We start from the raw sequence: 17,091 nt of genomic DNA, 5'->3' as shown, positions 1-17,091 counted from the left end.
ACTCGCCTTTTCCCGTGAGCACACGCACCCTAAAGCAAAAAACTGTCAAAAAAAAAAAAAAAAAAAGAAAGAAAGTAAAAACAAAATTCTTTTTAAAAACAATTTTCTTTTTTCTTTCCTTTTTTCCTTCCTTCCTTCTTCCTTTTTTTTATTTGACCAGAGAGGGCCAGAGTGAGAGTGAGAGCAAAAGAGAGAAAGAATAAAGTGAGAAAGCAAGCCGCCAAGTCCAGGACTTAAGCCGCAGTTGGCTGTATGGGAGTCCAGTGCCCTTAACCACCATGCCACCTGTTGACTCCAAAACTAGACTGTTTTAATTGGATTGTATTTCTATTACTATGTCAGTGACAGAACTTTTGAGTAAGTTATTCCACTAAGTCCACTCTACCAGGAACCCTGTGGTCACTGCCATGTGACAGCAGAGTCGATCATGGGGGATGTTGGCAAAGTTAGTATAACATTCAGGTACGTAAGAACATGTTCTCCAACTAATTTTAAAAAGTAGGGCAAATATTTCTCTAAATGTTTCTCTACAAAGAACAGAATTTGTTTTACTTAGATCTTAAAAATGAGAAAGATTGGTGGAATTAGCATAATGTGTTGAAAGTGATTATTTCAGTCTAGTAAATGAACTCTGTTGAATATATCCTATGAAATCCCTGTCATAATTGCATTTTTTAATCTTCCGATAATTTTATAGCTACTACTAATATGGCACATTGTTGGTCTAAGTATAATTGTAGGGATAATTCTAGTTCCTTAAGTGAAAGGAATCTTGCTGTACTGTATTTCAAAATGGTCATATTTTTTAGATTCATGAGCAAAAATGTAGTAAAGAAATAATGCTTTAAAATACTCCACCAAAAAGCAAAAAAAGAGGAAACAACAGAAAAATGTGGAGCCATATGATATTTAAATTCCATTATGAGGTTCATCGTACCGTTCTCACTTACACATTTACTTTTCAGTATTTGAAAGGAATTTAGGAATTACTAAGTTAAATCAAACAAGATTCTTGGTTCCAAGACTTGACGGGCTTCTATTGCCATGGCTGATCTCTGGGTGAGCTGCATTGCCGCTCCTCGGACAGACCCCTTTCCTTGGTGGGGGTCCCAGGTGAACCGTGTTCTATGGAACATACTTTAGACATGTGAGTGTAGTGAGCACTGCAAAGGAACATCCAGAAACGCTATACAGTGCAAAGGAGACCATGAGCAACCAGGGTTTGCTCTGATCTAGTCATCTACTACGTAAAAAGGATTTCATGTCATAGCCCTATTTATGAAATTCATACTTAAACACTTCACAAAGATGGGGCAGCTCTGTGGTACAGGGGTGATGCGCTGCTCAAGAGGGTCAGATCCCAAGAGGACTGCAGTTTGAAGTCCCGGCCTTGTTAGCTGGAAACATGTGAGGCACACATGCAAGTGCCCAGGGTATGATGGGTTGGAGGACTGAAGAAGAGGGTCATGGTATGCCAACACCCTGTGGAGGGTATTCTCTCTCACTTTCATGTATGTGCACATACACCCTATCACAAACAAAGAGAAAAACAAAAAGACTAAAAAAACTTCACAAAGATGTTCATGGTGATTTAAATATGAATAAAAAAGTGAACTGCAAAACAATACATAAAGTATGATAAAATTTTTGTAAAAAAAATCAAGTATATAGAAATATATATGAATAAATGACTCGAACTATGAACAGTGGTTACACCCGGGAATGATGTCAGCAAGGGCTAAAGAGGAAGCAGTTTTACTTTATAGAGTTCTGTACTATTTGGCAGAACAAGGGACTTGTTTTCTAACCTGAATGTTCTTTTAGTTAAAGTTAATGTATAGTATTCAAAGTTTGGACAGTTGTTACCCTTCGGGGAGGCGGTGACTGCGAAAGAGTAGAAGGGGACCTTCTGAGGCACTAAAAACTATTTCATGATCTGACTGCTGGTTATATAGAAGGGTTCACTTTGTAAAAATTCACTAAGCTACTTATGTTTGATATACTTTCTTATATAAAATTCACTTAAAAATGGTGTCGCAGTGACTTAGTGAATGGCACTCCTGTTTTAGTTTAAAGCACACATTTTCTCTTTACTCATACCACAGAGCTTTCCCACCCACATATTCATCATGATTTATTCCCCTTAATATGACTGCATTGCAAAGGCACTGCTTTTGTCTGCTCTTGGGTGGCTTACAGAAACACCTGACACTGGGTGAATTTAAGAGAATAGAGATTTGGGCCGGCAGATGGCATGGCAGTTAAGGTGCTGGACTACCACATGGCCAATGGTGGTTTGAATATCAGACCTAGTGGTTTGCTTTCTCACTTTCCCTTTCTATCATACTCTCTCTCACTGAGTAAATATGCCCTCTAACAAGTTAAAAAATAATAATAGTGATAGTAAATAAAATTAAATAAATAATCCTTAAAAATAAAAAAAAAAAAGAGAATAGAGATTTATTTGACTCACAATTCTGGCCATGGAAGGCCACTGAATAAAGGCATCACAAAACGGCAGAGGGTGGGATCTTGAACAGTCACTGTCCATTTAGTTCCTGTCTGCTTGGTCTCCTTTCTCCTCTTCTAAACTCACCAGAACGTCATCACAGGGGTCCAGTCCTAATGACCTTATCCCATCAAAGGCCCCACCCTGGGACACCATGAAGGAGTTAAGGTTTCACTCAACATTTTGCCAATAGAACCAAGTTCCAACACACTAATTTTTGAGGGACATCCAAACTACAGCATGCACTGTTACTAATTTTTATGGAAGGTGAAAACCTAGTCGATAAAAATGGATATTAACAAAAAATCACTTTCACATGGTATGGACTGAGGTGGGCCATGGTGTACAGTCACTGATTAACCCTACTAGCCACTCATCAGGATCTGGTAAGAAGATTCCTTTTTTTTTTTTGAGAGAAATTTTTGCTTTTAGAGTATATGCACTCACCAGAGAGACAGAAACAGAGAGACAGAAAGCAAGAAATCACCCTCAAGGGGGGATGGCTGTGCCGCAATCCTGTCTCCTCCATTCTCCTATTGGGATTTTTGGACATGCACACACACGTTCCTGGCATGAGTTTTAAGCAACTGGGCCTGGGACTCAAACCACAGTTGACTATGTGGGAGTCCAGCGCCCTAACTACTACACCACCTGTGGGTCTCAAAAGATTTCTTTTGAAGTACACAGTTACCTAAAATAGATGGAAAGGAATAATAGTGTGAAAGTAAAGTAATTGTTAAACAGACAACACAGCCAAAAACCACCCAAGGCCCCTCCCCTGCAACCTTGACAAAAACGTGTATGGTGGCTTTTCCTACGATACATCCTGAACACACTCCGTGAACGTGGAGTCACCAGTGTGTGCCTGAAGGAACTGAGAGGATTATTCTATCTCACCCTTGATTAGCCAAGAAGCCTAAAATGTTTCACCTGGCTGTTCGCTTTGGTGTGAAGATTCCTATGCCACATAAAATTTCAGTGCATTTAATCAAGTGTTTGTTGTATTCGGCGGACAAGCAGACCAAACAGTGGGTGGACAGACTGTATAACGAATCTCAGTTCCGACGTATGGCCACAACAAGGATGAGTCTAATACTTTCTTGTCATTATTAAGAAACTTATGGATTATTTTCAGTGGTGCTACTTATCTTGGTCTAATCAGAAGTCCAAATCTACAAAATATACATTTTATATAAAATAACAGTGTAGAGTGTATAAGGGATAACAGCAAGACAGGTAAACCAAACATTTTAAAATCTACATCTTTAATACATCCAGTAGCAAGGAACAATATTAGTATTTTATTCATGACGACTATTTAAATAACACAACTTTATGAGCACATTTATCTACATTTGTACATCACAGGATTTTTGGAAAGGAAAGTCCTATGTAAAATTAAAATAAGGTATAAAAAAATAGAAGACCAAATACATCTTGGACTATCATTTTACCAATTCTAGATTCTCCTTCTTTTCAAAAAACAGTAAGGCTAAGTTGTTATTTTCTAAAATGCCCTAAGCATCTTGTTGCAGCACAGGAAAACTAAGCTACCTTCATGCTGACTTGGGAATTTTAAAGGGTGACAACTATTTTGGGAACTGAAAACATAACCTTTTCTATTAAAATTTTTTATTTGCTTAGAATACAAAAGAAGAAAACAGAGTTGCATTCTCTGCTTGCTGCAAGTAGCTGGGTAAACCTAGCTTTAAGACGGTCTTCTTTCAAAGATGTGAAGTACATTTCTGAAAGGGCACTGACAGGCACCTTGTAAAGCAGGCTTGATCAGTTTCATTTTCCTTGACTTTGAAGTGACTTATCTTAGATTTCCTTTTGAAATGTTTCTTCCAAATTTTCTAACCATGCTTGGATTTATTTTGTGGATGTTTCTTTTATATTCTAGAGGAGAAATAAGAAGATGCATGAATATGGTAAAAGTAAGATTCAAAAAGCTTCACCATTCATTTAACTTGTAACAATTTACTGCAAATTCTAATGGTAGGATGAAAAACATACTCCTGAAATCTATGGTTAGATAACAATAATCATTTAAAATATAACAAAGAAACAATAATACCTTTGGTTTAAAAGTTGTTCAGATTCATTTCTTCATACTGCATTCTCCGTATTTCAGTCAATGTGTGCACACGTGGGTGTCACTGAAGGCACTGCCTCAAGACCACTACGCTCTCTCTTCTTCTATTGAGACGGTTTCTATAACATTCACTGCTCTTTTTGCTTGTGTCACAAAATTTTCTCATTCTTTGGATTATTCCCCCATGGCTTTTTTTTTTTTTTTTGGAGAGGTTTTTCACTATAGGGCGCGTGCACTCGCCAGCCAGACAGACAGAGACATAGAGACAACGAGAAATCACCCCCGAGGGGGAATAGTCACGCCATAATCTTTTCTCCTCCATTCTCCTCTCGGGATCTTGGGCACGCATGCACACGTGCCCGGCGTGAGTTTTAAGCCACCGGGTCTGGGATGCGAACTGCGGTCGACTACATGGGAGTCCAGCGACATAGCCATTACTCTAACTGCTGATCCCCCCCCACACACACACACACAGCTTTTAAGCTTCCGTAGTCGTCCAATGGAAAAGTATCACCTGCACCTACACCTTCCCAATGGCTGGCCCTGGCCCCAGCGCTTCTGCGTCACTGCCATCTCTCACATGTGTCTGACCAATGCCCACTCTGGTTCTTCAACAGCCTTCACAAGGACTTTCTAGCCAACCATAGCTGTTATGCCGGGATGCTCTGGACTTCTTTTGGAGTCACTCTAATGGCTTATGCACTTTCTTGGGCACAGTAAGTATTCCTTTTAGAAGCACACATTCTGTGGACGCAATTTCTTATTTCGTTGACTGCTCATTTAACAACCAGCAGTTGCTTTCTTCCCAATTAATAGTCATTTGCTTTTTAATTTCTACGCTATTGGAGAACTTGTTTGAATATATGCTTTTATTATTTTGCCAGAGGGCATGGGCACTCCCTGGAGATACACACATGGTGGTAGGGGGAGAGGGAGAGAGAGAGAGAACGAACGTGAGCTAGTGAAAGCAGCCCCTGTGAGGAATGGTTATGCTGCAATCCCTTCTCCATCTCTCCTCCTTTTGGGATTTGGGCACATATGCACAGGCTCTGAGTTTTGTCAGTTAAATACAATTTAAGGAAGAAAGCCTTAATTCTCTTTTATTTTACTAGTCATTTTCAAGGTGTATTTGGACATTTTTCCCTTGGATATTCTAACGTATATAAAATATTATCTTCCTTTACAAAACAGTATATCTAAGTGGGCCATTATCCTTGATGACAGATATTCTTTGAAACTAGTGGTAGCTCTTTATTTTTCTCTTAGGCAAGCACTGTGGTTTAGTGTCACTTCCCAGCTTTACTCCATAGAGCATTTTTTACTTATCTCGTTATGCATGAGATATTTGATGCATTTTACAGAATTCTCAGAGAGTAAATAGATTAGAAAAAATAATTTCTATGACTTGAGAGTCTTCATCAATTTATTATTGGTTGCAGAATTATGACCTGTTAAAAATTTCTTTCAGGCGACCCAACAGACCAGTACACATCTACACCAATAAGACAGGCGCTACTAAGTAATGAGATAGGGCACGTCAAACCCAATACAGCCGAGGTACTCCTTACTCAAGATGTGTGAGAACAGAAGTGGTTCAGATTTCGACTTTTTTCAAATTTTGGAATATCTGCATATACACAATGAGATATCTTGAGAACGGGACTCAAGTCTAAACATAAAATCCATTCAGGTTTCATAAATGTATTGCACATATTGCCTAACGGTCATTTTATTTTTGTATTGCAGCATTTTGACTGTGACCTAACATGTGAGGTATGGTGGTTCGGACATTGGGGCATTCTGGATTTAGGATTTTCAGACCAGGTACACCTAATCTGCAATCACAGCAAATTTTACGTTTTGGAACCTTATTGTCTGAGTTTTTAATTTGCAAGAAAGGCATTTCGATTGCCCTTTAGGTAATCAACTGCCACTGGCTACTACTGAACTTGGCAAAGTCATTAAGATATTTTCTATTACTCTTACCAAAAGCACTGACTGAAACAAAGTAACAACACTTTGCATGCTATTCTTAGAAACATTTATTATCTCATGAGACCCCTTTAAGTTTTAAATGACTTACAAATTTGTTAGAAAGAGACCAGACTGGGTCTTACTGAGCTCCGTACTCATCATGGGACCTAGCACGCTTTATGAATGAAGTCTTAAGAACTGCAGTGTCAGAGACACAAACGTCTTGACATCAAGGCCTGGAAACTTGTTGGCGTGATGCACCTCCAGTTTAACTAAAGTGCATGTACTCATGTCCATTAGCATCCTTTTCCATTTGCTGATGGGAGTCATAATAAATAGAATTTTAACTAAGTACAGATTGTACCCTGTACAGTAGTTACACAAATGCATAGGGGCCCAAGTATTAAAAATAATAGATTAAAAGAAAAATTTCAAGTTTATATATATGGGTATAGCTTATCTATAAAATATATTTAATTGCTAGCTTATTAAAAAAATACATATAGCTTATTATTTCAATTATTAGCTACATCATTTACCAAAACTTTTACAATATGGACAACAAAAGGGATCTACAGAACGGGCGTTGGGAGAGCTGGTTCTGAGTTCTGGCTCCACCATAATAACAGCTGTGTGATCTTGGGTGGGTGGTTTACATTTTGTGTCTTCAGTCTCCTTACCTGTTCCATGTGGATATTACACTTGTTCTACCACATAATGAAGGTGATGAGTACATAAAGGAGATTTTTATAAGAGCGTAAAAAAATGTACAGTACTATATGTATGTTAGGTTATCATGTATTAAACATGAAATTAAGAGCTGAGACATACCCATTGTTGGTCTGTTTTCTTGTAAGTGCTTATCACTTGAGTTGTCTGCTCGAACACGTTTGGCGAACCCAGAATATGCCTCGGCAGTGAACGAAGTATTTGATGTTGAGCTTGAGGGAAAACATTTTTTAATTTTAGCTAAGCATTCTTTATATCTCAGAGTTCTAATTTACATTGCACACACAACAATGATTAAAGAAACAAAATATAAAAACATTAGGTTGTGAAATCCCATAGAAATAATTAGAAGTACTACATGGATTTTTTGGCCACAGAGTTAACTATGCGCGATTATGGTGATGTTTATTTAAATAGGTCTCTGTGATTGTAGGTGTGTGCATACCACAGTCCTGCAGCAGAGTAGAACCAGAGGGTGTGGATGGAATATAGCGAGAGCTGTTATTCACAATTACAGGTAAGTAGCGCATGTCACAAGAGGTAACAAAACAAAACAAAACAGCTCATGTTACAAATTTGGAACAAGAATCTTAACCTAGGGAATATAAACAAGTGAGGTTATGTGGAACCTAGTTTTTAAAATTAAAACACAGTGCTAGTATACTGCATGCATGTCTCAGAAATTATTCTGTAGCCTACAAAGTACTGATTACATGTAAACCAGAAATCATATTTAGAATTAAAAAAATGAACGAGAATAAATAGTGATAGATTGAAAGTCTCTGATTATTGGAATTATAGAACCTGAAATGAAAAGAATAAGCTATTTTCCTTTGTTCTAGCTTCAAATAATCTCTCAGTCTCACATTGTTAACGAGTCAACTTGAGTTGACAATTACTAATTGTGGCTTCATGTTACTGGATAAACAAGTAAGGTGTAATCTCTGTCCTGAAAACTTACACAATGAATACACAGCAGAGATGAGGGAATAAAGGAGACCAATACATGAAATAATATAAGGTAAAGTAAAAAAAAGTGTGCCAAGAATTCCAACTATGAGAACTACAGATCCCTGAATTTAGAAGAAGAAAGCAAAATGGAAGGCTTGTGGATGTGGTGAGTTTGATCTTCCTCACCCTAAAGATCTTCCTAGCAATCCTCCCTGGCCGTAAACATCAAACTTTAACAGGCAGAGTTGGGGGCCAGATGGTCATGGACATCTTCCTTCCACATTGACTCAGACAAGCTGATATTAGAGAATTTTTGGATAATATAGATGATATATACCATTTTACAAACATGGTAATTTATTTGTTGGCAGATGGATTAATAATTGGGGGATTCCTTTTAATGGCAATGACTTGATTTTTCCGCAATTCTGACCATGCAGTAAACAGGTGCAGGCGTGCATTTGTGGAGCAGGGGGAGGAAGAGTGAGTAGTATGCTCATTCAAGATAGAAATGTCAATACCCTACTTTTTTCGATACTCTGAGAGAAATATTATGGTGTTTATTGAACATGCTCTGTTTTAACAATGCAAATGATACCTATCCAGAATGGTTACAAGGAAATACCAGGGCAATACAAGCAAACAAATTCAGCTGTAGAAAGTCCATTCCTAATTGGTGCTAAATATTAGGTTGTTGGAAAAGTCATGACTTGTTTTACTATGCAAAAATGCATTGTGACTTTCATGACTACTCAATAAATGAAGTTACTGTGCTTTTGTTATTTTTTTTGGAGAGGTTTTTGCTATAGGGTGCGTGTGCTCGCCAGACAGACAGAGAGAGATAGAGAGACAGGAAGTGAGAAATCACCCTCCAGGGGGGGATGTCCACGCCGCAATCCCTTCTCCTCCATTCTCCTCTTGGGATCTTGGGCACGCAAGCACACGTGCCCGGCGTGAGTTTTAAGCCATCGGGTCTGGGACGCGAACCACGGTCGACTATGTGGGAGTCCAGCGACATAGCCATTATGCTAACTGCTGGTCCCCATGATTCTGTTTTGAATACTAAATCACTTTTTTGAGAGAGCATTTATTACTTATCAACAGCAGAAATTCTTATTTGATAATTTTAGTCCTTCAAGCATAAAGATTAAGTTATCAATTTCTTTTGGTAAGTATTGCTTTTCCTAACAATTTTTCTTAGGGTTGTTTTTATTTTATATAATAATTCTTTACTTTGGGTTAGTTTTAGGACCTTACTTTTTATTCACAGCCTGCTTTTACTTGCAAATTAGGCTTTTGAAGAAATCTGTTTTATTGAAACTCTTATTTCTAAGGATGAAATCCAATCTAAGAAAATAAGTTGCATATTTATTTACAGATAAAATAAACCCAAACATTTTTTAGGATCTAGGTAAAAGAGTCCGTTGATAAAGTGTTGAACATTTGTAAGTTAGATCATGCCATGAGTGAAATGTCAAATTATGTAAAGGACTATACTGAGAAGCCATCCAAAGACTCTTCCAGCTGTGTGTCAGATACATACATCCAAAACGATTAGTAAAAGCCAGGAAGTAGCCTGTTGCTTCCTTGCACAGACAGGATGTCTCTGCACAACAAATGTGAGATATTTCATACTCTTTCAGATGAAGTCATTTCTACTTGGAATCATTAGATACCTTTCAAAGCAAACAAAAACATATATGGCAAGTATGAGACCATTTTTAGATGATAAGAACGCTGAGGAAAACCCCAAAACCAACCAACCAAATAAACACAAAACAAACAACCCACAATTCTCATGAATACAATTTAAAAGTAAGGGATAACTAGTGTATATATAGTATTTGTATATTTTATAGGCTGATTCACTTAGTCAAAACAAACTGCTACAATGATATTAAAAAGTTGTCAAGTTTAAAAATCTAATATTCCTAGTTTAAGTAAGTAGAAAGACAAAATTTAGTTTAATAGGTTTTAGAATATTCAGTGTTTTTGGATTCCATTTTTTTCAGAGACAAAAACTCACGCAAAATAAATATACATATATGGAGCTATCTCATCTTTATTTCTGAAAACCGCATTAGAATATACACATACCTAAATATGTGTACAAAGCTGGAAAGTGGAAAATACCAGTTTATTACTCTCACTCATGTAGTTTTAATTGGGAAAAAGAAGATTAAAAAAAGTAATTATGTACATTTCTAACATTAATCTTTTTTAACCTTAGTTAATGGCAGGATCTAATTATTGGTACCAGAGGAAATGTAATAGAGCAATTAATAGGCTATGAGAAATCAAGTTTCTTTCTTTACATGTTCTTTAATACTATTTTACCATATTAGATGCTCACGTGGAAGCCCTTTAACTCATCTAAATCACTCTAAAGACACAATTCATGTACTTGGACATTTCTTGAGAAAAAAATCATGTGATTTATTTGATAATGACTATGTTTACATTTTGAAATTATTCTCTATAAACTTTCACCATTATCTTAGTAATATAACAGGGCACACTACCAGTGAAAGGCTAGAACACTCATTAACATTAATTAATGTGGCCAGCAGGTGTTGCAGTGGTCACATCGCTGGACTCTCACGTGGCTGACTGTGGTTTGAGACCCAGACCTGAAGGCTTGAAAATCAAGCTGGGTGTATGTGCTTGCATACCCCAAATCCCAGGGGTGGGGGAATAGATAAGGAGGGATTGAGATATGGCTGGTCCTCCCCCTGGAAGGGGGGTGATTTCTTACTTTTCCTCTCACTGTCTCTCAGTTTCACTCTAGAGAATGTACATGCTCTATGGCAAAAACCTTTAAAAAATCAATTAATGGGAAAAAAATCACAAAACAGACCAAATGCAAATCAGTGATAATGTGGACAATATAGAGAATGCTGGTTAGCTAGACTTACTTATGAAGTGACTGATTCCCATATATGAACCAGACAAATTGCACAATTCAAATTTGTGCATTAGTGAAATACAAACATTTAAATGTTATGGATAGTCAGGAAAAAAAAATCAATCCATGATTTTTGAATTTACACATTCCAAGGCCCTTTGTTTTGAAGAAATAAGGGCAGATTCTAAATTCACCAATGAGAAGCCACGCTATGGAGCACAAATAGGCTATTTGTTTCCTCTAGCCCAGATAACAGGTTGATGGCAGAAAACAGGAAATTAAGAGAGTTATCTTTAGGTCTTATACACTTCTATCCCCATAATCACATTGATTAAAAATTTTTACATTTATCCAATGTATTTTGTCATTGCATTTCATTTATAGGATATAAAGAATGAATAATGAACTTCATATCATATAGCCATATATTTAAAACTTCTCCCTGTCTTTGATTTTTAGTTGTTTCGCTACTACACTATATAGGTTTTGTTTAACTTTGCATTAATCCTGCTTACAGTTTGTAATTTTCTTGCTTCTTGAACCTCTGATTTGTATTTTTGTTTTCTAAAATAATTATTTATTTAATTTTATTTGCTATTACTATTTATTTATTTATTTATAATTTCAATTTGACCAGAAAGAGTCAGAGAGAGAAAGGGAAAGTGAAAAAGCAAGCTGTCAGGTCTGGGACTTAAACTGCAGTCAGCTAGGAGCGAGTCCAATACTCTAACCACCGCACCACCTGCTAGCACCCTGATTTGTCTTTTAATCCTCATTCCCTTCAAAGACTCAAAATATATATGAATTACAGCCCTTGTAAATTGTGTACCATGTAACTTTTCCCCATAGCTTCCATCCTTTTATCTTTTAGCGCATTAGTTTAGGTATTTCTCTATCTGCCTATCTTCCAGTTCACTAATCTTCTCTTCTGCTATGTCTCACCTTTTTATAGATTCATTGAGTATTTTCTTAGGTTTATTTATTTACTTATTTCTTCCATGAGTGAGAGAAAGAGACAGGGAAGGGAGAAAGAGGGAGAGACAGAGACTGCACTCCCATAGTGCCCTATATGAGAACCCACCCCAGTCTCAGCCAGTCCTGAATTAAGAGCACATGTGTATCCAGCGAACTGAAGGTGGTCTCTGGATGTGAACCTGGAACCACCATGCCACTATCTGGCCCTATTGAGTTCTTAAGTTCAGAAAATTCTATCTCAAACTTAAAAGTTTGAGACTATCTATTTAGTTCACTCTAGTAGAATCTGGTTCTTGGGAAAATTCTCTATCTTATCATCTATTTTGCTAACATCAATCACAGTTAACATTTTAAAGTGGTTATCTGATGATCCCAACATCTGTACCACTTATGGATCATTGCTTCTCTAATTATTTTCTCCCTAATTTTTAGTCATTTGATCCTGTCTCTTTGCATACTTAGTGGTTTTTGTTTAAATGCCAAATATTGTATATGAAAAACACAAAGGCTCTGAATAGTACATTCCTCCAGAGATGATTTAATTTCCCCTGGCAAGGGGGGTGATTTCTCACTTTTCCTCTCACTGTCTCTCAGTTTAACTGAGAGGATAGACCCCCTTGACTTAAATAACGACTGAGAAGGCCCAAGAGCTGTTTCAGGCCTTCAGTAACTGGTCTATTTCCACTTTGCCTTATTCCTAGAGCATAGCCCTTTAGCAATTTCAAATAAAACCCTAGGGTGTTTAACAGAGTCTCCTTTTCAAGATAGTCTCTGTGTTTTAATTTTTATCACACAAAATTAGAATATCAGAATTTTGCTTATACTTCTAAGCTTCCACTTTTTGCCTGGACTCTATACCTTACACCATGAATTGGCAAATGCTAAATGGATAAAAGGGGCAGAGGAAATCTGACTCTCGACAGTGTGTTTCCCTTTTCTTTGGGATCCTAGGCCCTCGAGTTCTGGCTGCCTTGGTTGGTCTCTAAGGCCTTCAAATGGCGGTTGTACCTTATTCAGCTTTTACAATTGTTCCTGATGGTGGCTACTCATTGCCAGAAACAGAAGTGTCCTTGTTGATTATATTTTAGTCATATGTCAACACTTATTTAGTAACATAATTCTAGGATGAAATTCAGTAACTTTTAAAAGGAAAAATAACCAAGTGAGTAAAAATTTCATCAGAAGTTTAAATTTAAGTGACATTTTTGAAAACATGGAGACTTCAAATTAATTTTTAATAATCTGAACTGTGCAATATTTTATGTAAATATCAAGTGAAATACCTGGGCTTTATCATGATACTTTTGATAACATAAGTCTAATACCTCATTCAAAGCAACTTTCTACGAGTCTGTTTAAATATGAGTTGACAGTCTAATATGAGAAATAAAAAAGCTGCAGGACCCAAAGTATGATGATGAACTTACATAGAAGCTGAACCAGCTTGTGTTATGGACGTACCTTGTTAATTTCCGTTTCCTGTTGGCAGCGGCTGTCATTGCCATGTAGGATGGCATTATGCTTGGAATAGGCACAGGATGCTTAGTTGAGAATGAAGATGCATCAACCCTGTATATTAAATAGTGAGAAACAGAAAAAGAATCATTTTGATTTATACTATGGAGGTAATGGGGGCATATACTTCCATAATTAGAAAGTCATTTGGTAGTAATATATAAGGAAAACATTCTTCTATACTATAAAACTTTTCTTGGGACCCAACAGATGCCATAATGGTTACGTTGCTAGACTCCCATGCAGTCAATTGCGGTTGGAGTCCTGGGCACACACGCACATGTGCCCAGGATCCCAGGAGGATAATGAGGAGAAGGGACCGAGCATGGCCATTGCCCCTGAGGGGTGATTTCTCGCTTTCTGTCTTTCTGTCTCACCAGGAAGTGCATGCGCCCTATAGCAAAAAATCTCTCTCTAAAATAAAAAAACTTTTCTCACTTGCCCTGGAGTTTTTTTCTTTTCTCTTTTTAATACTGTAGGGAGACTTATCGAAGGATTTCTGCATTCTCAACAGCATAGGAAAGTGAAGGTATTCCCCCCTCCCATGTTCAGTGTGAGTGTGATTATGTAAATAAAGTGAGAAAAATATGTTTGTTTGGACAACATGCTGTCAGCTACACCTTAGATTCATGGCTAGCTGAGGTTTTGCCAAACATTAACAGAAACCATGGAATTACATTCAGTGAAGATATTAATGAATAATAACAAACATGATAATCCTCTAGTGATAGCTTATATTATCCAACTTTGGAGTAAGAACAAACTAAATATATCTTAAGATCTCTCCTAGTTTAATGAAGTTCAAATGACTTTAAGACATCAAATTAAGACATTAAAATATTGTGTTAGTGAATTAATACTCAGAAAGATAATTAAGATTTCATGAAAATAAAACACTATTTTATAATCGAGATAGCATACTAGATATATGAAACAGACCTCAAATATAGCTAAAGAAGAAAAAGAAAACTAATATTTTAAAGGCAATGATTAAAAACAAAAAAGGGGAAGAACAGACAAATATTCTTTCTATGTACCGTTGTAAGATGTTTTTATTGTTTGGCAGTGATTCTTGTTCAGGTAACTTATTCTTCAAGCTCCTGATGTCTTCACAGATAATGAAGGTAGAGTCCAGATCCTCCTGTCCACATCTCACTCTCCTATTGGGAGGGCTATCTGCTTCACATAACATTTTCAGAGAACTGTCACTGTTTATATTCGAACTGATGGCCTGAAAACTTGTAGTCTGTGATGACGGTTTCAGTAAATTCCCTGTAGATGAATTCTGAAAAGTTTTTCTACAGTCTTCTGGAGTATACATGATAGGCTGAAGTTCTCTGCTGAGAGAATCATTGAGCTGCGTACTTTCTGATGGTGCAGACTTCTGGGTATGTTTTGCTTTTGAGGGAGAAGGCATTAGTTTTCTCCGAGTTCTTTTTTGTGGAGGAACTTTAAGCAGATTGGATTCACTTGAAGGTGTGCCTGTTCAACAAAAGTAAAAATGAGCTCAAAAGTGTTGCCTAAATAGTTTCGTAACAAATCCATTAATTAAAAAACACCAAAATGCTAGTCATTGAGCACTTTTATGCCAACTGACAAAAATCTGAAAGAAAATAAGTTGGAAAAGAAAAAAACACAATTATTGTTAAAAATGTCAATAAGTAAACTTCATTATAAAGAGATTTTATAATGGAAAACAAAATAAATTGCTAATATTGATCATTAATTTATAGTTGTAGCTACCTTAAGGAATCAGGTAATCATGAAAACAAATTTCCAACCAATTCTAACAAAGTCCACAAGGAATTTCTAGCTTTCATGCTTAATTTAGACTTAAGATAACAAAAGATATTTAATTTGTAGGCACAGAGATTAGTGCTTGTTCTATTGTAAACTATGACCAGTTTAGTACTAATTAAGTAGAAGTCTAGTCTAAAATGAACAAGAATGGCAATAACTAATAAAATCCAAGGTTACTGAAAGAATATAATCTGATATGATATCAGATATATAGCTTATTAAGCATCCTAGTCAATTGATTTGTTGCCTATGTCATATATACCACATGGGTTTGGAAGAATTAGGTTTAACACCAAAGAGAAATGGAAATAATTTGAGGAGCTCAGAGTATTCTGATACTCACTACTATCCAAAAGCAAAAATCCCTAATGTCAAGAGGTCAGCAAGTTTAATCTTTTCAAAAATATATCCCTACTACTTCTTTGGTGTCGGAGTTTCTTCTCTTCATCCCATAAATGCATACATTTCCCTGGGAAGATGCACTTGGCCCTCTAGTCATCACATTCCATAGTCTCTTATTTCTATAGATAATTGTCCTTCCCACTACCCTCTCAGTCATGCACGTCCCAACTAACTACATCCTTTTCTTTTCCCTTCACGTTTTCCCACCTCCACCAATCCCAGCTTTCTTAAACATAGAGTAGAAGAAAAATTCTGACCATGTCATTTTCTGATGAAAGACTTAGTAATCTTCAAAAAGAAAGAAAATACCCAGGTATTTTTAGAAGGAGAATTCTTGACCCTTGGCTCAAAATGAACAAATTGTTGTTAGCACTTAATTGTGAATTCCCACGACACTAGACATGCTTAAATACAAAAACATTTATTACTGCTCTAAATAATGAAATGACTATGTGTTTCTGTATGTTTGACCAATTTCAATATGCTAATCTTAACATTTCTTTATTAACTTTTTTCTACTCTGCCTACTTCATTCTGGTAAACTTATGGAGCCTGACAGAAAGTGCCATTGCTTGAAGTGTACTGCCCACAGAAGAAACTATAAGGTGTCTTTTTGCCCATGAAGTAAAACTATCAGCTGATGATGTTATATTTGCTTTACTACAAAATACATTGAATGTGGAATAAAATAAGCATGATATATTTCAATAAAGCAACTAAAACTTTCAATCAAGTTAAAAAATACACTTAGAAAAAGCAGTACCTGCATCTTCTTATGTTAGTTGACAACAGGCTCTGCTTTGGCTAGGTTGACAATTACCCTCTAGGAAATACAATTTAAAAACAGGAAGGAAAATATGATCCCTGTTCTACTAAGGAATTTTACTTTTCTGAGAACTAGATAAATGAGATCCAGATCTTAAAATAATTTTCCACTCCCTTTAACATGACATTTGTCAAATTTTCCATTACCAGATATTTTTATACTAATGCTGCAGTGTAAAGACAGTTACTTTTCTCCACTGTGCTGCTACCACCAATTTGGTGGCTATTAATAGCTGGAAGATTAACTTCTTTTCCCATGAGAGGCAGCAGGGGTATAGAGGATAGAAAACTATATCGAAGATAGAGAACTGAATTGGGAGTCAGGAGACTTGAATTCTATTTCTGGCTCCACCAACAACTCACTGAGTGACCTTGGGCAACTCACTTATGCAGTATGGGCATTAATATCCA

At 36.6% G+C, this 17,091-nt stretch overlaps 1 protein-coding gene across 1 annotated transcript in view; it reads right to left on the bottom strand.

The window, feature by feature from the left end:
- Nucleotides 1-3,806: 3,806 nt before the first annotated feature.
- The window catches only part of KIF18A (kinesin family member 18A), an 85,910-nt gene continuing 72,625 nt past the window's right edge, over nucleotides 3,807-17,091 (bottom strand). Inside the window, exons 14-17 of the mRNA XM_006157674.3 lie at nucleotides 14,691-15,135; nucleotides 13,600-13,707; nucleotides 7,410-7,519; nucleotides 3,807-4,408 (exon numbers count right to left, since the gene is read on the bottom strand). Of these exons, the coding sequence (XP_006157736.1) occupies nucleotides 4,326-4,408; nucleotides 7,410-7,519; nucleotides 13,600-13,707; nucleotides 14,691-15,135 (746 nt within the window). The 3' untranslated portion in view covers nucleotides 3,807-4,325. The remainder of the gene's footprint in view (nucleotides 4,409-7,409; nucleotides 7,520-13,599; nucleotides 13,708-14,690; nucleotides 15,136-17,091) is intronic.

The sequence above is a fragment of the Tupaia chinensis genome, unplaced genomic scaffold, assembly GCF_000334495.1.
Source record: "Tupaia chinensis unplaced genomic scaffold, TupChi_1.0 Scaffold000555_1, whole genome shotgun sequence".
NCBI classification, from domain to species: domain Eukaryota; kingdom Metazoa; phylum Chordata; class Mammalia; order Scandentia; family Tupaiidae; genus Tupaia; species Tupaia belangeri.
The sequence above is the reverse complement of the archived record's forward strand: the minus strand, read 5'-3'. Positions and strand labels throughout refer to the sequence as shown.